The sequence below is a fragment of the Argopecten irradians genome, chromosome 7 (assembly GCF_041381155.1).
Source record: "Argopecten irradians isolate NY chromosome 7, Ai_NY, whole genome shotgun sequence".
Lineage (NCBI taxonomy): Eukaryota > Metazoa > Mollusca > Bivalvia > Pectinida > Pectinidae > Argopecten > Argopecten irradians.
The window spans coordinates 19,032,570-19,056,663 of record NC_091140.1 but is presented as its reverse complement, the minus strand read 5'-3'; the positions used below and the strand labels follow the sequence as shown (position 1 = coordinate 19,056,663).

Sequence of the window (24,094 nt, the reverse complement as noted above, 5' to 3'; positions counted from 1 at the left end):
TTTGTTGGCTTCATTCGACAGGCTTACACAATGTTATTTGCCGAAAGATGTAAAACGATTTTTCAACTTGATATTGCTATCAATAAAACACTTAAAGGGTAATTAAAATGTCATTGCCGTGCATTGTTTGTCATAGTTTGAAACAGGACATTTTGATTGTCGATCGTGACCAACCTCGGGTGAGTCGAATACCCCGTATTCCTCGAACTATTGACCTGGTCCCCTGCTGTTCGAGTTAAAGGGGTTTTACTGTACTTAGAGTTAATCTTGTTATAGTAAACTTGATTACATAATTGCACGCAGAATATTGATACAAACGATAGACGAGAAAAGATAGATACATTTAGTCGTCTTTTTACGATCATTTGATAGGGGCAACAGGTACAATTCTAACGTCCTATCTACAGGGCCGTCACAATCAGGAGTTGTCAATTTATCAAATAAATCATTTCATTATCTTGTAAAATTTGAAATGTGTGTATTTTAACATATCACTCAAAGTATACATGTACATGGTATTTTAAAAGATAACGTCATGAAGACGGCTTCCCCCTGTATGATGTGATGTGTTTGCCACTCTTTCCAATTTCATATAAAATCTATAGTGCTCTCTAAGAGAAAACGTTCTATCATGTACATTAGTCCGCTAAACCTGCCTATATTATTAGGCTTTTTTTAATTATTTTTTTTTTTGTTTTTTGTTTGCCTAATATATAAGGCAAAAAAAAATAAAAAAAAATAAAAAAGCCTAATAATATAGGCAGGTTTTAGCGGACTATAATGTACATCGAACCCTAAACTTACGCGTAGGGCCAACGTATAACGTTGTCATTAGAGTGAAGAAAAAGACACGATCCAAGTATAATATGGACAACAGGTGCAGTTCTAAAAACTTATAGCGCCATTCTTCGTTTTGTAATTAACTTTATTCTATTCTCTATATAAGGGCTTTTAGGCTGTTCCCCCGAGCAAACTTTTTATTAAGTTTAGCCAAATGTCATATTTGGAAGCGAGTTCATTGACACGTCGATAATATATTTCTGCTTAATAGGCTGAAAGAAATCCCGCTTAGACAAAATCAGTCTCATTAGAACTCCTTGAGCAAATGTTATTAGAGTATAAGATGGATCAACCGAGGTACATAAAACTTTATGACCATATTTATTATAGGCGAATACAGAGCCATATGTTGTGAGCACAAGCGGTGTGGTGTCTCACAATTATATAGGGATCACTGTGATCTATCTATCAATTATCCAAATTATGATTTAAAAAAGTACTCCTCCCGGGTTATCTTTTAAAATTACTTTATATACCATACTGGTAGATCTTGAACAGTGTTTCCTGAAATAAGATTCCATTAAAGCATTGTGGAAAAAGGTTTATTGCGCACACGTACTGATGGTCAATAAGTAGGAATTCGTTTGAGGCTATTGATTTATCGCAATATCTTTATCGTGTTCTCGCCGTAATGAAATTCTGTCGTTCAGTTATAGTGGAACACCCAATTTGTCTTCAATAGACAGTGAAAATTCATACACAAGCATGTTTTTTACAATTATTATTCTATGGATGATTTTCGCAAAATCACCAAAACTATTTTTTATAGTTTCATCCTCTCACTGAACCTGAACGTTATGGGTCTTATAGAAACATATATGTTATACATTATGTTGACTCTTTATTAGGCTTTGCTAGATGGATATTTTTTTTTTGTCTTTGAAGTCAATATGGTGTTATAATCACCTCACTTTAGAAAAATTATTATGGACTAAAATCACATTTTTAACAGGTTTTGTTTAACTACCATTTATGCACAAATACAATACATCCTTTAATTTTTAATATTTGTTCATGTACGTTTACATTCAACTCTTCTAAAATCAAAAAATTCACAAAACATTACCCAGGTGCATATTGATTACAAGATTAAAAACATCTTTCAAAGAACGTGACATCCCCTGAAGACTGCAACGTTTTTCGCGGCAAATAAAGTTGTCAAAAGCAAGAAGCACACATGACCCATTTGTAATAAATGAGAATCAGAATAGTGGATAAAAAATCAGAACATATCTAACAATATATATTCTCGATATACTACGACCTTAGTCCTAAATATTAATGTTTTATTGAATCGTATTTTTGTCGTAACCTTTCAGGAAATGTTACGATCTGTACACCGCAGGTACCACTGTTGCAGCGAAAGTACATGGCATGTATGATATTGTGTGAATAGATAGAAATATTGTAATCGATACTGTCTTAAAGGTTCGTGACCGTACACTTCGTGTGTGTAAGGAGTCCCTGTTACACGAAGCATGCAGTTGATATGCTGTATCAATATGTAATCTTACTGGCTAAAGTTCGTGACCGGACACTTCGTTTGTGAGGAGTCCCTGTTACATAAAGCATGCAGCTGATATGTTGTATTAATATGTAATCTTACTGGCTAAAGTTCGTGACCGACACTTCGTTTGTAAGGAGTCCCTGTTACACATGAAGCATGCAGTTGATATGTGTATTAATAAATAATCTTACTGGCTAAAGTTCGTGACCGACACCTCGTTTGTAAGGAGTCCCTGTTACACGAAGCATGCAGTTGACTTACTGGCTAAAGTTCGTGACCGACACTGTTTGTGAGGAGTCACACGAAGCATGAGTTGATGTGCTGTATTAATATGTAATCTTACTGGCTAAAGTTCGTGACCGACACTTCGTTTATAAGGAGTCCCTGTTACACGAAGCATGCAGTTGATATGCTGTATTAATATGTAATCTTACTGGCTAAAGTTCGTGACCGACACTTCGTTTGTGAGGAGTCCCTGTTACACGAAGCATGCAGTTGATATGTTGTATTAATATGTAATCTTACTGGCTAAAGTTCGTGACCGACACTTCGTTTGTAAGGAGTCCCTGTTACACGAAGCATGCAGTTGATATGCTGTATTAATATGTAATCTTACTGGCTAAAGTTCGTGACCGACACTTCGTTTGTGAGGAGTCCCTGTTACATGAAGCATGCAGTTGATATGTTGTATTAATATGTAATCTTACTGGCTAAAGTTCGTGACCGACACTTCGTTTATAAGGAGTCCCTGTTACATGAAGCATGCAGTTGATATGTTGTATTAATATGTAATCTTACTGGTACAGTTGGTAGTAGACTAAAGGTTACACATTGTGCACACGGTGTGAACTACGAGTGGACACGGAGTGCACGAGGTTTAGACTACAGGTAGACACGGAGTGCACGAGGTTTAGACTACAGGTAGACACGGAGTGCACAAGATTTAGACTACAGGTAGACACGGAGTGCACTGCGTGTGAACACGGTGTCCACTACATCCAGACCACAGACAGACTAAATGATGTGCCACAGAGATATGAGAAAATATGTATTTATTCTGCAGTCTATATGGACTTTGACAGATAGAAATATTTATTGCGATCAGAAACATAATATTTTTTGCAAAATAAAAATTACTGTTAATTTCTGGAAATCATTCGTACTGTAATGTTTATTTGAATAGATACATATGAAGTAAATTGTATCAATATACATTATCATACAATTTATAGATAAGGACGTTTATAAATTAGAAGTTATAAAAGCAAATTAACTGCGTACGGTAAACCACGTTCTGGTTACATGTATGTCTCATCAATGGATAGTTCAAGTCCGCATTTTCTCAGTAAAAACTATTTTTCTTAGCTAATGATATGTAGTTTAAAGATGAAATTCTTTTTCGAACGCATAAAGTGATGAACCTTGCGTGGAGTAAGATTTTCAGTGTAAGCAAACCGTCGCCAAAGAGATATTTTGATCGGCAAAATATTTTGATTAAAATGAATATATTGATGGGCATAATAAAAGCAAGGATATATAAACATAAACAAATTAAATTATTTATAAAATGTTTAACTATGAATGTATGGAATATAGTTTTCTAAACGGCAAGGTGTGCGAAATAGTTTTAATCCTGTCAAATGTATAATACGTATAAATTTGCTACATGGAACCTGGCGCGTTGCAAAGCATTGGAAAAATGAGAAATCGTCCATAGACGTTAATAATCGGCATTAGAAATTACATTTTATTGTATCAACCGATTGAGGAACCTGTAAGCACTGGCTTAAGAAAGCAAAAATTTAGTATTGGACATCTGGCTGCTCGTGAGCATCAACACTGTTCAGAGGACCGATCGCTAAAATGTAGATCACATGCCTGATAACAAATCAAACAGACAGAATCAGAAAAAATCCAACTTCTACCCATTTAAACTGTAGATTCATAGTTGTTGATTAGATTCTGAATTTGAGTTACGTGATAACAATGTATGATCCATACATGTAGTATATTTTACACTTAGAATTTGCCTGCCTCCTAGCCTAAGATAAACCCCTAGGCTAGGACTGCAGTTGCCATGGTCACTTGGACTTCATACTGTTCCATCAACCACACGGGCATGATAATCTAAATTACCTAACATTGGTCAGAGTGGGGCCAGGGGCCTTCTTTGGGCACCCTTCAAGATGTTCAGTCAAGTGTATCCCAGACTAACAACACCTGTATATACATGTAGTACCTTATCCCAACCCCAGGAGGTCCATTTATAGCATGCTGTACTTAGGTGGCAGCCTCTCTACATACATACATTGTACTCGTCAAACAAATACGTACAGTTATACAACAATGTTAGTCAATAGGGATATGTGTTTTAACTGGTAGTTTATTTTAATTTATTTGATAATGAAGCTTCATATATTAAAATTAAAAATAATCTAAATGCCAAGTGTATAATTAACTAAAACATTTATATCAATATTATTGGAATATCATGTTTCATCCAATATCTTTTCATTATTTTTTAACACTGGTTTTTTTTACATATTTCAGAAACCTGATTATCATGACTATGTATATAAAATACCATATTACTGCAATGTTGAATAAGTACCTAATCTAAATTAATTTTGATTATAATATATACATGTAGATGTATTATTGGTAAATTCAAGGTTGTGACAGACATGCTTGATTTACGCATTGTACAGCTCCCGTCAGCTCCACTTCAAAGCTGCCTGTCATGACAATAATTGTCCCCCCCCCCCCCCCCCCCCCCCCCCCCCCCCCCCCCCCCCCCGGGAACATGTTCACCCAGGCCCTACAACAAGCATGTACATGTATCTAATAAGAATGGTACTTATGTGTTTCAAACTCATGAACCTATATGATTTTTAAACGGTAAAGTATATTTGTTTGTCTTAACAAACTTCCATAGAAACAATTCTAAAATCACATATTATATAAAGATACTGCCCCCATTCTCATAAAGCCGTGCAAACACAGAAGGCAACGATTCTGCCCTTTGGCCATCTTTCGATGGTCACCTTTAGGCACCTGTATAGCTGGATACTGTGGCTTACCTGTATGCTTGACAAGTTATAATTATTGGACCATGACGCAATATACGGTCAAGATAACTTGCGGGGTTGGGATCAGAAACATATTGTGTTTACCGGTAATTTAGAATCAGAACAAGCTGAATTGGGTACTTGTAGGTAGACTAGCCACCAATTAGTGGAGGACGTCATATAGTTTGAAGCGGATTTAATTCTGCATGATCTTTTAAAGACGTTCAGTTTTTAATAAAGAATATGTAATTAAGCTATTTTTACGTACAATACTTTTAGAACTTAAAATAGCAAGAAACATATTATAAAAGTGTATATGTTTTAATGAAAGGCGACCTACAAGGGTATCGCTAGACAACTGATTGATAGGCACCAAATCTTTTTATTTAAAAGCTATGTATTACCCGGTATATGATTGTATTACTGATAGCTTATTATAGAAGAAAAAATGTCTCAAAAGCACATTTGGACTGGTTTTTGCTGCAATTCAAAGTTTTTTTTTGACTTGTGAAAAATTATATACATATATATATATATATATATTTCATACAATTTACCCATAAAACATTGACTTTTGAAAACGTAATATAGACAATTTAAGATATGAAATGGAAGCTACTGATATAAAATTAAATAGACATATACTTAAAGATGCTCCACCGCCGATAGAGCATAAATGATATTCATCATTTGAACAATAATTGGTGTTTAATCGTGTATATAATAGTCTAATTAACACAAAAAATAAGATAAAATAATTTATTGTGTCTTTAGTGCATGCACATCCCGTACAACATTCCATATAGGATATAGTGGTACGGAATTTTTTCGGGATGCAATTAGTTGCCTTTTTTATATAAATTTTTAACCTGAAGTAAAGATAACAGCTCAAACTTTTCAATGTTGGTAATGGTGTAAAGTAATTATAAGTAACTTTTGTAACTGAAGAAAAATACTAAATCGTCTGCTTCTGTTTTTAGTAGTGAAAAAATACCATTTGTCAGCGGTGGAGCATCTTTAATGAATATAAATTAATCTTTATTACTTTTGCAGTGAAAAAATTTTAATCATGTATACTAAAAAAATATCGTATTATATAGTTATATATACTTTAGATTAAATTGTAGATGTTGTAATTTAAAAAAAAAATAAACACTTAAAAATTATAATAATGTATTATTTCAAATTGAAGAACTTATTCTTCCCCGATCCCTAACTGTAACACATCACCTTGTCTGTCTATGTCTCAATGTACCTGGACACGATGTCCACCTGTAGTGGACACCGTGTTCACACGTAGTGCACTCCGTGTCTACCTGTAGTCTAAATCTTGTGCACTCCGTGTCTACCTGTAGTCTAAACCTCGTGCACTCCGTGTCTACCTGTAGTCTAAACCTCGTGCACTCCGTGTCTACCTGTAGTCTAAACGTAGTGCACTCCGTGTGCACAAGGGTGTAACCTTTAGTCTACTACCAACTGTAGTACATGTGATACTCTTTGATACTCACTAAGCGTAATGTCTCACAATTAAAGGGACAATTCAGTCTAAGAGAACATTAAAATTTCTACATATTTCGGAAAAAAAACCCAGTTCTAATGGAAATTAGATTATTCGGTTTTACTATGATATGCCTGAACAGCCCATGGTTAGATGACTCGCTCGCTGTCCGCCATTACACATTGTGGTCGAACTTCTTGTATGCCGAACCCTGTCCCTTGCTCGTAGAGTAATGCAACTTTTGTCTAGAACTGCTCAAATCGCTCTGACAGTAGTGTGTTTACCTTATAAGGTGAATTGTCTTGCCTAAAAACCATTTCATCACCTTCTCAGTGGTTATGTAGTTTATTTGCTTAACGTGCGTGACTTTGGCTCATGGGTACAGCGGGGTTCATTCGGCTCAGAAAGCAAATATATATAGATCTAAAAAATAATTGTTAGATTACCATCAAGATGTGGAAAATTAACTATCTGTAAGTTTTGTGTAAAATAATAGATCTTTACATGTAAAATGTGACGTTTATTTTAGAAAAATAAAATAAGAATAAAAGTAGAGTACTAAAGTACTTACTGTCACCTTATTGTACAGGTGTAGCACAGGTAAATACAGGTAAGTCATTTTCTAAAACAGACTATAACTTACCTGTAACTAGCCCCTATTGTTCTCTATTGTTCCTCCGCCTAATGTTAAAATAGGATATGTTGGCTATATGTTGGATATAGTGGGAAGACACCTACGGGGGCCTTATTGTACCTACTTAATCGTATTGATCAACGATTTGATAATTCAACGATATTAATTGAAGTACTAAACAATGACGTGGAATTTGTCAATAATTTATGTTATATGTTGCATAAGAAATGTAGAACAATACATTTATGCCATATTTTGCTTCTTGGTTATGTAAAAGTTTAAAAGCACAATGCTCATAATTAACCGAGTATTGGCGGTACCGCAAGGATATCTTTTAACAGCCGCTCAAGCATAAAGTACCTTGTACCTAAGTACCTTGCCTGACACAAGATTGCCCAAAATTATTTCAAAACAAGTTCAAAGACGTTTTAAGACCTACAGATGTACATATTTGGTAATACAAGAGCTCAAGTTTTGTTCTTTATATAGGGATTGAATGTTTTTTTTCTTCTAATTTTCATAGCGGCTATGAATAGCAGAAACTATCTACATATCTTCCGAGGAGCGCTAACCCATATATTTACATTCGAATAATTTATGAAAGTAAAGATTATTTTAAGGTTTTAATATTATATTTAAAATTGTGACACCCATATACGACGAGAAACGAGATTAATGGAACAGCTGGATGACGAAGTCGTTCTACAATGTCGCGTTTAGATATTATAAATTAAAGTATTGTGGGGTACTATTTTTTAGCTCACCTGGCCCAAAGGGCCGGTGAGCTTATGTCATGGCGCGGCGTCCGTCGTCCGTCGTCCGTCGTCCGTCCGTCCGTCCGTCCGTCGTCCGTCTGTCCGTCAACAATTCCTTTAAATGGCTACTAGTCATAGAATTCTGCATGGATTGTAACCAAATTTGGCCACAAACATCCTTGGGGGAGGGGGAACAGAACTTGTATAAATTTTGGCTCTGACCCCCCTGGGGCAGGGGGGCGGGACCCAATAGGGGAAATAGAGGTAAATCCTTTAAATCGCTACTAGTCATAGAGTTCTGCATGGATTGTAACCAAATTTGGCCACAAACATCCTTGGGGAAGGGGGAACAGAACTTGTATAAATTTTGGCTCTGACCCCCCGGGGGCAGGGGGGCGGGGCCCAATAGGGGAAATAGAGGTAAATCCTTTAAATCGCTACTAGTCATAGAGTTCTGCATGGATTGTAACCAAATTTGGCCACAAACATCCTTGGGGGAGGGGGAACAGAACTTGTATAAATTTTGGCTCTGACCCCCCCGGGGGCAGGAGGGGCGGGCCCAATAGGGGAAATAGAGGTAAATCCTATAAATCGCTACTTGTCCTAGAGTTCTGCATGGATTGTAACCAAATTTGGCCACAAACATCCTTGGGGGAAGGGGAACAGAGCTTGTATAAATTTTGGCTCTGACCCCCCGGGGGCAGGAGGGGCGGGGCCCAATAGGGGAAATAGAGGTAAATCCTATAAATCGCTACTTGTCCTAGAGTTCTGCATGGATTGTAACCAAATTTGGCCACAAACATCCTTGGGGAAAGGGGAACAGAACTTGTATAAATTTTGGCTCTGACCCCCTGGGGGCAGGAGGGGCAGGGCCCAATAGGGGAAATAGAGGTTAAATCCTATAAATCGCTACTTGTCCTAGAGTTCTGCATGGATTGTAACCAAATTTGGCCACAAACATCCTTTTTGGAAGGGAAACAGAACTTGTATAAATTTTGGCTCTTACCCCCCAGGGGCAGGAGAGGTGTGGCCCAATATGGGAAATCGGAGGTAAATATTCAAATTCCTTCAGAAAAGAAACAATGAACCTGTATTCAGAACATGACTTGGCAAGTTGGCATTACAAACCAGGTGAGCGATACAGGCCCTCTGGGCCTCTTGTTATTGATATGAAACTGGCGCATTGTTTGAAATCAGCTGATCGATGCACGAGAATCGTTGTATTCATTGTGTATTTATAGTGTTTTCATGGGCAAATGTTTGTTTTGGACAGTTGGTTGATTCATATAGTGAAGAAACACTTAGAATGTAAATATAAATGTGTAATCGTCTCACTTAACTCAAAATTTGGCTGTGTGTATTGTGCTTTATCGATGATTATAAAGATTACTTTGCGATCAATCAAGTTTGCTTTGTAATTTGTATAAGATTAGCTGCAATATTGTAGCTCAAAAGACTTTTTTGGACATTTACCGTCTGGCTGAAAGATATAGCAGGCCGGGTACGTATATTCGTTCTAGTATAAAATGTGTGCACTGATGTACATGATGAGATGCATGGATAATTTGACTGGAATTGTGATGATAAAGATTCTGGAATTTGATAATAATAAGCATATATTTTTGTCATGGTTTCTTAACTATTATACATTTCTTTGATCTCATAAAAAATCAATAATTTTAAAGAACTCTAGTTCTCCTGTAGCATGACTCAACATGCCAACTGTAATAAAGCCATTGTTGGAAAGACAATGTCATGGTTCACTCATGCATAGCACTAGCACAACAGTATTCCCCTTTTTACACCTTACATTGTTAGAATTTATTAAGGTTCGTCAATGTTTTGTTCTTCTTGCACAAACCCGCGATCATTCACAGTTTATATTGTCGCCTAAAGGCACCGATGAGGAACAAACAAGGCTATCTCCATTAATTATCCAATGTTATTGGTCATACCATCTGTTGATCATATAGACAAAAGCTACTAGGCTAGTACAAGAAACATTAGACACAGGAATTATATTATCGACGTACATTGTTCGTCGCTCTATGTTATTGACCGGTCTAATAACTTATTTCAATGTGGCGAGGTTTAAATATCAAGTTGACCATTCTGTACATAGCGTGATATTGTAGTATAACTAGACGAGATTGGTCATTGGGCGCTTGGTTTTACTCTATCTGGCTATACATAACTTTAAAGGTAGTGGCAAAATGACCGTCAACCTGACCCGGTCAGGAAAAAAGACATAAGGACCACGAAAGGGGGATTTGAACGAAGCGTTAAAGCCGCATAATCCGTATCTTTCAGGGTCCGTAAAACAAACAATGACAAGATATGGTGTAATAGCCCTAAAAAGTTATGAACTTTCCCCAAATTACAAGTCTAGAAAGTTAAGAGGTCCAAAGATATAAATATACAAACTTTTATTTTAGGCTTATGCGCGGTCCGACAAAAAGTCAAAAGTTAACGCCTCCAAAGCTTAGAAATGCTACTTTGCGCATGTCCGGAAATAAAAGTTGTTTACCGCAATGGAGCGAGCTTTGCAGTGAAAGCTCGCCGGCTTAGAATCAACTGCTGATTCGAAGTGAATAAGGAAATTATTTAAACTAAGAAATGTTGTGAATTGCTGAGAATATTATATGGAAACGAATTCGAGCTATGACAACAACTATGACTTGTGAATGATCTACCAAAACCACATAAACTGACTTCTCGTCGTCTCTATAAGGTGAGTGGGGCCCCGAAGGGGTACTGTAACAGTTATATTCTACAAGTGTTTGGTCGCTTTTTGGAATTGGTACCATAGTAAAATAGAGATTAGAAATCAGGAAAAGTGTTGATTAATTGGGGAACATATAACAGATTTCATCTTGGATTACAACAGAAGCATTAATAGAGTCGTATTATACGCGTTTCCTTAAAAGATGATCGCATTCTTCAGTGTTATACATGTACGATATACATGTAGCTACTGTTACAGGCTTACAGCGTCAGGAGTGTGATATCTTTTCCGATATCTATTTGTGTATTCATGTATATCAGTGATATATATCCTTTAACTAAAGAAGCCACTTTCAAACTTACTTCATCGGTGCTCGTGTGTGTAGGATTGTATTTTTTTTAGACTTACAGTCACTTAGTCACGTACATGTACAATGTACTCGTTATCCTATCTGCTGGTCTTAATTATATAAAATTCACACCAATACATCACAAGTGATGTAAGTAAAGAATAGTAATTGACTTTTTAAAATATGTATTATATATTATGTCCAATACATTTAAGCTACATAAATTCTGGCACTAATTAGTACCATTATTCTTCACATGAAAATGCCTAGACCCCTGTATTTCAAGAAATGACTATCTTAGTATCTAGTGAGGTTTGATTTTGATAAACGTGTTCAAAAAATGTGTAATTGTTATAAATTTATGTTTGACAGGAAACAATTGGAACTAGTTTGTTTTACATGTAGGCTTGCACTGAAAGATTATGTACATGCATGTATACAGTATTTATCTATGTACATAACTGACATTTACTCCATATTTTCTTAATAGAATGTATGGGACCTTCAACCAGATGACAGAAGTGCAAGATGTGATGGCAGCTCGCCCAAAAATAAAAGGGAAAAACAACTACATGTATCTCTGATATCAAAACTGACAGTAAAAAATAAAGTCTGTTTGTAATGTACCCATTATGAACCAGAAAGAAATCATTTTCAAGAAGGAAGGACAGAACAAACCTAGCATAATTCTTTACTATTACCACCAGGATATTTTCAAATTATTTATTTCTTCTTCATACAAATGGAAAAAGGAATAATAATGATTATTGCATGTTTACATACCTAGTATGTATAACTTTTGAATAATTTATATGGGACAAGGATGTAATTCCAATTTATGAACAATAAACCAATTAAAATAATATATGTCATTTGTCTGAGTTGTTTAATTATGTACATGTAGTGTTCATTTTAGAAATGTTCAAATACAGAAAATAAATAGCAAACAAGACTGAAGCTAGATCAAAGGTTATTTAGGTCAAAAGTCATTGTCAAATCTCAAGATTTTGACTCCATAGATATACATATATCCATATGTGTAATAAAAAAAATCTTGTTGTTGTGTAATACACAGATTGCACATATATATAAGAATATCCATATATCTAGAGACAATAGCCTGTGATGCATGTTGTTAAATTGCATTATTCATTATTGACTATTTTAAGTTGCAAAGTTTTGATTGAATAAGAAAGGAATAGACTGACAATAACTTCTAATTAGTCCAGGTCAATCAAGGTCTACATGTACAAGCTCTTAGCAAATTCACTTAGTGTTTGGAGCAAGATCACACTAAAGGAATTAGGATTGCTTGAATATAAAAAAATAAACTAACAAAATACAACTAATAAAGTTAGATTTCCCACCAGGTTAGACTATTTACATGCTAAAAAATGAATTTTACTGCAATTACTCTGATGACATGAGAATCACATGCTATGGTCAGCTTATTTACTACTGGATGCTATTTTAAACTCCAGTCATTTTATTATTGACCTAAAATTCAATGCACAATATGTGTACATGTACACTATACAATGTATATGAATGTGCTATTTGTGCATGAATATGATTGTATAAGAAACACCTAGGTCTTTCATTATACATGTTTCTGATTCATTTGATTCAGAGGCAAATTCACGGCTGGACATCATATTATACGGTAGTTATATGGTTCATTGGCAAGCTATCATGTACATGTACATGTACATTGTACATCACAAATTTAACCAAGGGAGCCGTCTTCATTATCTACACAGAAAATCTATACATAATTGCATGTTAGACATTCAGAACTTTTAACACGCACTAAACCGCCTTATTGCAACCTCAACCCAATTCTTTATTTTATTTTTTTTTTTAATTTTCTGTAATCCTTGAAATCATATAACCAAATGTTTATAGTTTCACCAGAAATTTATCATCATGTTTTTAACGAACATGGAGCTTTTCCAACATAAATATCAGAAATATACATACAATAACATGTATTAAGTTTTATACTCGTTTATGGCGGTACATGGTGATTTTCTAACTAATAGATATGTATGTATACATGTATATACATATAACATTGAACAAAAATGCATATTATGTCAAGTTTGCTCTCCGTGCTTATTTTACTTGATTTATTATTATATTTCATTTGGACCTTTATAAAACAAGTTATATGGTTATTCAAGGCAAGTCAAATATCGTCTGAGATATTCATTTTAAAAAAATATCACCAGAGATTTACATGTACAGTAGATAACCATTTTCGTCTCTATATAGTACGATGTGTCTTGTCTATTTCATTATTTATCAATACCATTATTTATATATCTGGTACATTTTTGTACAAATTATTATCTTGTCTAGTACGATGTATGGTATCGCAACACGTATTTTATACGAAGTTTAAATACCGTTCTCACAAAAATCCCTCCGGTGGCCCCCGGAAATTAGGCAAAGCATAGTCAACCGATCGCCGTGTTGTAAACACTCAAAATGACAGAATGGAAGTATTGTTTACACGACGATAATGTATATATATTGTTCTTGGGGACTCTTAAACTTCATCACATAACAAAACATTCACTTGTTCATGATAAGTAACACGTTCTTCCCTAGAAGTTCCTGCTAACATGAACGACACACTTTTGACTAGGCACGCCATTTCGTTTGGTCTGGAAAGTCACGTGATCGTCTACGATTGAAAATGCATATTCAAACAGTCTGGATATCGAATTTTTAATCATTAATTTCTTTTGAGCTCGGGACTTTTTGGGTGTGTAATTAGGGGAAAGTTGATAACTTTTTATAATATATGTACCATAATTTTCTTTTGTTGATTTACGGACCCTGAAAGATACGGATTATGCGGCTTTAAACCACAGGTGCTCGTTTCTAATATAAGTATAAGTATAATACTGGGTCAAGGTCTATAACTCGGCCGGCCATATAACACTACCCAATTTCAGAAAAAGTATGATTATTATCCAACCGTATAGAATATGATAATAGGAATACTCTCAATCGACAACCAGATAATTTATCTTTAATTTGGTATATGATACAATATAAATCACGCCGTATAAATGTCACTAGGTATCCAGAAACATCGGAAAACAGCCAGATTTCAACTGGTCGGACACTGTGGTGTCCTCCGATAAACACGCCAGGGCTCTAATGGGTAGCTCAAAAACCACTGCATGTCAACATTTCAGCTTCATAGGAATTAAAGTTTGGTAAAAAACAAACTTACCGGTATGTTAGTGTTTATCTATATACCATCCATTTGCTCAATACAGCCTTTTGAAATTTCCGATTGAAAAAATGTGTGTCTCTAGCCGTCATGTTGATATGTGTGTAGTACATTTGTTTTCTCGGCGTTGATTGGTCAATTAATTTTCGAGAGCCAATCAACGCCGACAAAACAAATCTACTGCACACATACTTACATGGCGGCTAGAGACATAAATTTTTCAATCGGAAATTTCAAAGGGCTACATTAGGCAAATGGATGGTATTTATCCATGGGTTTACTAACCGGTAAGTTTGTTTTCTACCAAACTTTCATTCTTATGACGCTGAAGTGTTGACATGCAGTGGTTTTTGAGCTACGCATTAGAGTCCTGGCGTGTTTATCGGAGGACACCAGTGTCCGACCAGTTGAAATCTGGCTGTTTTCCGATGTTTCTGGATACCTAGTGACATTTATACGGCATGATATATATTGTATCATATACCAAATTAAAGATAAATTATCTGGCTGTCGATTGAGAGTATTCCTATTATCATATCCTATACGGTTGGTTAATAATCATACTTTTTCTGAAATTGGGTAGTGTTATATGGCCGGCCGAGTTATAGACCTTGACCCAGTATTATACTTATGTTTATATTAGAAACGAACACCTGTGGTTAAACAAGTGAATACATTTGTTTTGACCTGATGGCGGTTTATGTCAAAGCCTGTTATTGTAGGCTGCCGTGTTTTCAGTGTAGCGAATAGACATTTTCGTTTGCAAAAATGTTCTCGATCGTATCCGACTAAGGGAAATTCGTCATTTTTTTTTCTGTTTGTGAAAAAAGTAGACTAGTTCAGTATGATTTCTTGTTATCGTCTTGAAGTTTAACATCTTAACTTTTAATTAAGACCAAAGCTGTTGAGATACGTAGTCTGGATTTTTTACCACACTTTGAACTAAATTACTCAATTTTGCATCACGGAGGAGTTCCTCACCTTTCTCTACACAATGTATATTAGTCTATAATGGGTGTTTGACTTACCAGCGTGCTAAATTCCTATGGATTGTGTTACCTGTGGTAAATAGGTAAATGTAAACAGATACTTGCCACACCTCTAGCCATAACCAAGCACGGTACACAAATACCACATTGAAATAGATTTACCCATAACACAAGTATACATGAAATAGTTTTTGTTGTTGTTCACTAGTGTACGGACGACTTTTTTCACCATTGTTTCAAATGGCACGCTTGTATCACAACGGAATTTCCGATAGTTGTAATATTTTCCTTGTCACGGTATAAAATCTAAAGACGTTAAATAGTTGTCGAATTACGAATTTATTAAATCACTTTTCTATGAGTCGGATGGCGATTTCCGGTTTGTTTTGAGCTCTAAAATTAAAATGCTTTAAATTATATCATGTCACAAGACGAAAAAGTTACGAAAGTTTGTGGAAATCAAGTTAAATAATTACTGAATTAAAATATTAACCAATGTTCACAAAATACATAAAGTGACACTAATATTATAAAATTCTTCATGATACTTCATGCTATGTTTACGCCCCGACAAGCTTTTCATTACAATATTTCCAGTTGCAGTTAAATATTTGTTATTTAATAATTTGACACTTTAATTTATATGTACGTTCGAACAACCAGGTAACTGTTTGAATACTGTTACACCTGATTCGATGACAATGATTTAATGTAGACAGGACATACATATATACATAGACATTTGATAAACAAGGGAAATACTTAAATGGAATTTGAGACGAATAGCTATCTGTTTGATGAATCTTACAAGTGAAACTAATTCGTCACCTTAAAAAAAGGATTGAATTTAAAAGCACAGAGTCTTTCATAATAGTACCGAGGTAACAATTTCTTTCTTCTAAATATCATTTGACGATCACTACAATTAAATAGGTTATGAACTTCAACTCCAATGTCGTTCTGTTTACAGAGGTTGATGTTCTGGTTTTTTTTTTATGTGGATGTTGTTCCAACTAAAATATTCCACTGGTAATTTTATATTATACTCAGATTCAGGTTTTACAGAAAATAATGTTAACTTTTACAACAAAAAAGATTTCCACAACATCATCATCTATATTTTTCAATTTTGGGTATGAGCTAATTTATGAAATCTAAAATTATGACATAAAATGTGTGTATTTCCGAATCGATGCATCGATAAAATTCACCGTTATTGTATTATTACGTGTTAAAATGTTATCTGAAAATGAACGTCCAAGTTCGGTGTCGGAAACATGCAAGATAAACGTGAAAATAAATTGATCATATTTTTCAAGAAATTAATCATTTTCCAAGATAGATATTTTCCAAATAAGACAAACCAATATATATGCCCTGCGGGTAGGGCGTTAGAATTGTACCTGCTGCCCCTATTGCATGATCGTAAAAGGCGACTAAATTTAGGATCTTATCTTTTCTCTTCTTCCTAACTGACTTTATCTTTCCTAATGCCTCCCTTGGCACCGCCTCACTTTTGGCCTTGAGTTGAGCGTTCGCCCCTGTGAGGAAGGCTCTGGGTTCTGTCCCCTGACCGAGACACACCAAAGTCTACAAAAGTGGTAGTTTCTGCTCCTGCTTCGCGCTCAGCATACAGGGAGCAGGACGACTGGTTCGCCCGTTGTCAGTATAATGTGACCGGGTGGGGTGTGTTGCTTGGTGTCTTCGGCGGCATGCGTCAGTGATATAGCACTATAAAAAGGGCAACAGTTCCCACTATACAAGAAGACACAACATGAATATACCGCAGTCTCCCAAAACACGCATCCCGCACAACATACACGCAAAGCACCGCATACATGGGAGGCCGTCCTTACATGACCATAGCTGTTAATAGGACGTTAATTAATCAAACAAACAAACAAACAAATATATATTCCGGGTTCCCAATATTTGACTAATAAGATTAAAGTTCAAAACGAATACGTTATGTCTTTTTCTAGTTGTAATGGATGATGTTGTGACTTTTTCGACCTTCATTCTAGCACATGCTACCTCCCGAGGAAGCACTGCAACGGATGTCATTGGAAAGTGTTGCCGAGGTCTACCACAGGTAAGATAATCCATTTACATTGGTACAGAGATGCCACATGTACAAATGTATTTCCTATCCTCTCGGAAACAATTTGTCAAAAACTGGTCACAGAGATACTTAATGCTTTGGTATACACGTATGGTATAAACAAAAGTGTATTCTGTGTAACTGGCCTGCCAAATCGTATTATCATGCATTTTATAACAAGCCCTTTTAAACATAAACAACCAGTTCATGATAGGCTCATATTCATGTTTCATATTCGGACATTTGTGGTAATATTTATTTGTTTTAATCTACTCGGACATTAGTTACATCCTAAGTTTAGAAGTAAACTGTATAGCATCATTCTAAATGTTATATAGGCCTTTCTTTAGTGTGACATATTGCTCTAATGTCGGGCCATATATATTTACCTGTATTTCGTTAGCAAATCCTTTTTGGCACTTCTCAATACTGTTAATTCATATTTAGCGACTATTGAATATATCATGTTGAGACTAAGTGCTGTTTGCATGTTTGTTCCTATATGTTTTGTATATTATTATTTTGTATTACTTGTCTATTCACATTTAGGCCTAGATTTGGAAGTGTGGGGTTGGATATTTCTCTGCTCTGCATCCGACTGTAAAAATCAGTACTGAGATAAAATATCTTTGGATTATCCATTTTATTTCAAACAATAATATTCACACCAAAACGATATTTTCACTGTAAATGCTGTGCTCTGATTGGTCAATATTGCGTGAAAATATATAAGAAGTTATATTTTAACTGGGATGATAAATACCGCATATATTTTTCACCATCAAACCTTATATTTAACTTTTGAAAATATTATAAATATATTTTTGAACAGATATATGAACAATCTACAGAAGATCTGCCCCAGAAAGCCGATCTACGGTGGCATGAACGCAGGCTGGCAGATCTGTGCCACATCTCCAAAGAAACCTTCAATGAAAGTCTATTTCATAAGGTAGGTCTTCGTTACTCCTTTGAAAGCATGAGTCTATGTTAAATCATGTTGTTATCGTCATGAACATCCTCGATACTCAAGGTGTTCGGAACCCCTGGAGTATCGAGGGTGTTCGGAACCCCTGGAGTATCGAGGATGCGTCCTGACAAAAGACACAATCAGTTCTGTGACACCTGGCTCAAGGGTAGTAAAACTAATTTATTTTTTTGTTGAGCCAATCACAAATGACTAAACGTTTGATAACGTCTTCTGCGATTAGCTAAGTCTAAAGTATCAGGATCCTTGAATCTAACCCCGACCATCCATTGGCTCTTTCTGCTTGTTACGATTTCCGTTACGGTTGGCTTATTCTCTGATGAATAGCAAGGTTAAATCGATACATGTATCCTTGGAGGCTGGCATATATGCATTCATTCTCGATACTCTCTAGGCTTACGATCATTGGCATTATATCCACCCTAGAATATTATATCATGGAGCTCCAGAGTATTGAAGGTACATTAATTATACATTAAACTGTCTTCCTATGACATCTATATAGACCATATATGCCATAGAAAGATAGTTTATACTAATATTTACATTATTAACTCGTTTTTGGGTCTTTGCATTAACATTGGCTAAGTTAGACAAGGAAAACCGTTCATCAACGAGGATATACTCCACAAGATGGAACAGACATTTTGACGGTCCACCGCCGACAGATGGAACAGCCATTTTGACGAACCACCGCCGACAGAGAATTGATAACATTTAACATTTGGACAATATTCATGTATATATTTGTCTAAATAACACAAAAAGACGTATAAAATAGATAGTTTTGCTTCTGTTATCTACTCAATCAATACCTCTTTCCATAAATATGACATTTTTTTCGGGATGCAGCATCTTTAAGATAAAAATGTCCAGCCTTGAAAGGTTTACGAGGCGTTATTAACAAAATTGTATTCTAAAACTGTACTTGCATATTAAAGGCTGATAGTGATATCGTTGTGGTGAGACTGAGACACCTGCACACATGAATCGCAGCATTACACACGTGTAGGTCTACAACCACACATCATATGCACAACTCATGTTTCACTACCTGTTTTTATAACACACCACACACAGATGTGCCGCAAAAATCGATCTCACCACCAACAGCTGTTGATTGTAACAACGTACATGTATAAGGGTCACCGTTACTCAAATAAAACGGTATCTAATCTAACAACGTCTGCCGAGAACAGGTCATGTTTTTTTTCTGATTTTTTTTATAGGAATAAAAGTATATATGTTGTGTTATGTATGAAAACGCCTAAGGGTCACATGTCAATAGAATCCAGACTCTTGGCAGTGAGATGGACGGTAATAAAGGCAAAACAAACCGTGACGTGTTGAGAAACCATGGAAATTTTATCTGTTAAAAATCATATGTTCATTCAAGGATTTCTAAGTGAGATATACGTCCTTGGTTCATTTTACGATCACGTAATAAGGACATCACACGTGAGCAACACATGTACGTTGTAGGTGCGATCTTCGTCGGATATCGTGACAATTGTAAGTGTATATGATTCACGTAACCGCTCACATATGCAGGTCACATATGCACACATGCACATTGCGTGTGACGCACCCCTTTGCAGCAATAAATACGGGTGCTTTACTGAGTTGATTTACAGTAGCGATAGCAACAAGTATGCTGTTAATGAATGAATTAATTAATTACCAATATCCAGATAGAACTATCACAACTTGTTCGAAACATAACCTAAATATCTTCCAATATGAATGATTTCTATCGCACTTTCGTCCGTGGTCCGTCTCTTCATGTAGGTTTCTCATTTATAGGCAGCCATCTTGGATTTTGTCACTTTCTCAGCAAGTACTGAATAGGTCTAGCGTCCCCAAACCAAACTTGTCGGGTGTTCTTTGTCCTGAGTTCTACATATTCATTTTGGAACAAATCCTAGCACAACATGGAAGACAATGACCATATCAAATTTTTGATAATTGAAGTTATTGTTTCTGCTAAGGAACTTGATGCGAGAAAACTTGTGAAGTTTCCCCTACGTGAATATAATGTATTATCATATTGGAAATTGATATTTCTTAATTGTTATTGCTTTTGGGTTTGTGTCATGTAAATACGTGTCAGGTTTGTTGGCGGAGGAAAGCTGGAGCACCCGGAGAAAAAACCCGGAGAAAAACCACCGACCAACAGTCAGTACCTCGCAACTGTCCCATATGGGAACCGAACTCGCGACTCAGAGACTGTCGAGACATCTTAATCACTCGGCTACTGCGGCTATTGCTTTTATATGAACTTGTAATTCAACGATGAAACTGGAACATGACACCTATTGCACTGGCAAAGCTTTATTGAGCCTTGGTTATATGTCTAGATTGTGTAAAGGTCCAGTAGATCGCATGTTACCTGTTCACATGTTTAGACCAATGCAGTGTAGAATCCCGTCGGAACACACTACATTTTTGTTAAAAATTCTAGACTCCCTTCGGTGTTTGGTCGACTAAGCATTACCTATTAAAATCAGCCAAGAGTTCAATTATTTGAATAGAATTCTTTGTACATCGATGCATAAAGGGATAGTTGAAAAAATTGGGTTTATGTTGGAGTATAACGTCAATGTCGCAAAGGGGTTAAAAAGAGTAGTAGTGTAATCAGCCGGAATACTGGCTGGTGATTCAACACATCGCTGTTGGCTTATCCGATGTAAAGTTCACGTTTGTATGAAGGTATTTAGTTGTAGTTGAATGATATTTAAATAACAAAACCGGATGATTTTGATGTGGAAGTTATATCTGAATGCCATAATCCAAAAATATTGCCTTAAAATATATCAAGCTACCTCTTATGTTTCTTTGATTGGTTGTTGAATGACTCACAAAACCAGGATGTGGATCAGTCGTGAATGGACACAAACCCCAAAACGCCATTTTGAAAATATATTTTCATTTTCCCTGTCCAAATGAATGTATCTAGAAAAGATAGGGTTTCCCGGATGCGATAAAAGTATAATCTATGATTACAAAAGGTGTTGCTGTTACAAGGTTTTGCGTCTGACCACAATATTTTACAAAATTGGATTGCTATGCCGTAAGGTGTATTTATCATGTCCATATGTGCCATGTACAAAGAAGTTCAAACGCCGGTATATAGCCGACGATTTCGTGTATACGTGTTTAAACCTTACCGTACGGTTTTCTGTTTTACACGCCCACCACTATTATATTTCAAATCATCTTACAACCCGTATTTTCAACCCATTCACCCTTGAAGGTGCATTTGAACACTTCCAATTTAAACGCTGGAATAATTCATTATGAATTTTCAGGCAAGTGAGGAGTGAGCTTGCACAGTGTCCTTCTTTAACTCATCCTTGTGCCATGACACAACATGGGAAAGCCACACATATCGTTTGCTCGGTGCTTCGGTTGGCGTATCAGTTCATGGGTAACGCTGACAAATACGGACATTTAAAAATTGCCCTAACTATTGACTCCAACCAATTTTGTTGACAAAAGAGAGCATAGCAAATAACTTTAGCGTGTGTGTCAAACAAGCATCAACGACACTGAGCATTGTTTAGGTAAAATGGGACCCTTACAAATTTAGGTCTGTATGATACAAACAACAGTAAAATCACATTAAGGTTCATGTAAAGGCTTTAAACAATGATATTTTGCAAGCCTAAAACTCATTACTGTGCTGCAATTGAACAAAACAAACTTCATTAATAGTTGGTATCTACCCTGGCTAACTGTCAGTCTTACTGTTGATATGTAATTTGTGAAGCTGCTTGTAAAATTCAGTAAAATATGAGAAAAATGTATATTTATGGAGAAGACATAGAACTCGTGTGAATTGCATTGATGGAACCAAATAACCATGCCATCGTGTTCAGTTGTGAATATGCCAGGTACTCCAACAGTTTGTTTGGCAAAATCGAACCAGGAGTATTTGAGTCATCCGAGGTTGGTCATTGATAATCAGAAATAGGCATTTACATTAGTCACAATCTTTGGGAAACCTTGCATGTCAATCATGTTTGAATTATTGTTTTCCGGCATTAACATATTTATGAGGGTGATTTACTAATGAGTATTTTATGATATTTAAGTCTCTATCCTAGCTCCAGACTAGGCTTACTGATACTGCTACTGCGTTCAAACTTTTTTATTATAATTTTATAATAGGAACTTAATTGGTTCAGTGGTTAATTAAATGCGGCTGACACAATTTGCCAGTTTTTCATTTGACTATTTACATAGCTGTAAAATCACATGAACTCTGTGAAAAATTTATCGGGCAGATGCACGTAGTTTTATATTTTTTCGTGCAATATATATAGCATAATTTTTCTCATTTAATGTTGTGTTCTGATTGGTCATTATTGAGTGAAAATATTAAATTTGCTATTTTTACTTGGGGACAAACATACCACATATATTTTCACCATAAAATCTATTACTTCACTGTGAAATAAATCATGACAACCTTATAATGTCGCCATAGTTTAAATATCTAGGCAAAACATTTCACGGATGATTGAATAAAAAGTAAGAGTATTTCTTGGAAACCTTGTCATCATAATTTAAAATATCTAGACATAATGATTTAGGGAGGACGGTTTGGCTAGTTATCTTAGACCATGACAACCTTTAGATAGTTTAAAATATCTGGACAAAATGTTTATAGATAACTGAATGGTTAGTTACTCTTGTTACTATTTAGTACACTACATGTAAATCGTTAGAAGATATGTTTCGAAGGAACGACATGAATATTCCGCGTAAAAAATATTGATGTTACAATAAATACCTACCCATGAGGGAGATGTTTCTAATATACAGAGATTTAATATTATTATTGATATGTATAATTATTTTCAGTACAACGAAAGATGAAGTGATTGCAGCAAAGTTTCTAAAAGAGATTGCTGTTGACACTGGAGCATCTACCGTTGAAGTGTCCAGCAGGTAAGCAGAATTAAACTAATTTACGTACCATGTGATACCTTATCAGGTTTGTGCGGGACTATTGTTTATATTGGTGATGGAATGACACTAAAAGATGATATCCCGTGCTGACGTCTTTTCAGTGCGAAGATTACAAAGGGTTAGTTTCATCACCATGCCACTGGATATACTAGTACAGCACAAACGCAATATGGTTTATCACGAAGTACAAGTATGTACATGAATTAGTACCATTGGATTTGTATTTCCAGAGAGGTGGTGCATTATATACCACAATTCTGATGAAATTAAAATAAAAAAAAAACAATTTAAATGTAAAAATGTCCGTAACATGCTGAAACTAATTATGGCAACAAAGGACTCCTTTATACATCCGGGTTTTACGACCTTAATCCTATTCATACGACATTAACAGAATGGGTTTACTACACGCAATAACA

The 24,094-nt window shown here is 35.5% G+C and overlaps 1 protein-coding gene and 1 long non-coding RNA gene across 4 annotated transcripts in view; both read left to right on the top strand.

Annotated features, from left to right (window-relative positions):
- The window catches only part of LOC138327771 (uncharacterized), a 93,147-nt gene that overhangs the window by 55,999 nt on the left and 13,054 nt on the right, over positions 1-24,094 (top strand). For all 3 annotated transcript variants that reach the window (XM_069274136.1, XM_069274135.1, XM_069274134.1), the window contains exons 3-5: positions 17,637-17,704; positions 18,546-18,665; positions 23,568-23,654. In XM_069274136.1, coding sequence (XP_069130237.1) covers positions 17,637-17,704; positions 18,546-18,665; positions 23,568-23,654 — 275 coding nt within the window. The remainder of the gene's footprint in view (positions 1-17,636; positions 17,705-18,545; positions 18,666-23,567; positions 23,655-24,094) is intronic.
- On the top strand, positions 5,164-12,243 carry LOC138327770 (uncharacterized). Its single transcript, XR_011209094.1, has 2 exons — positions 5,164-11,033; positions 11,867-12,243. It is a non-coding gene; the product is annotated as an uncharacterized lncRNA (long non-coding RNA).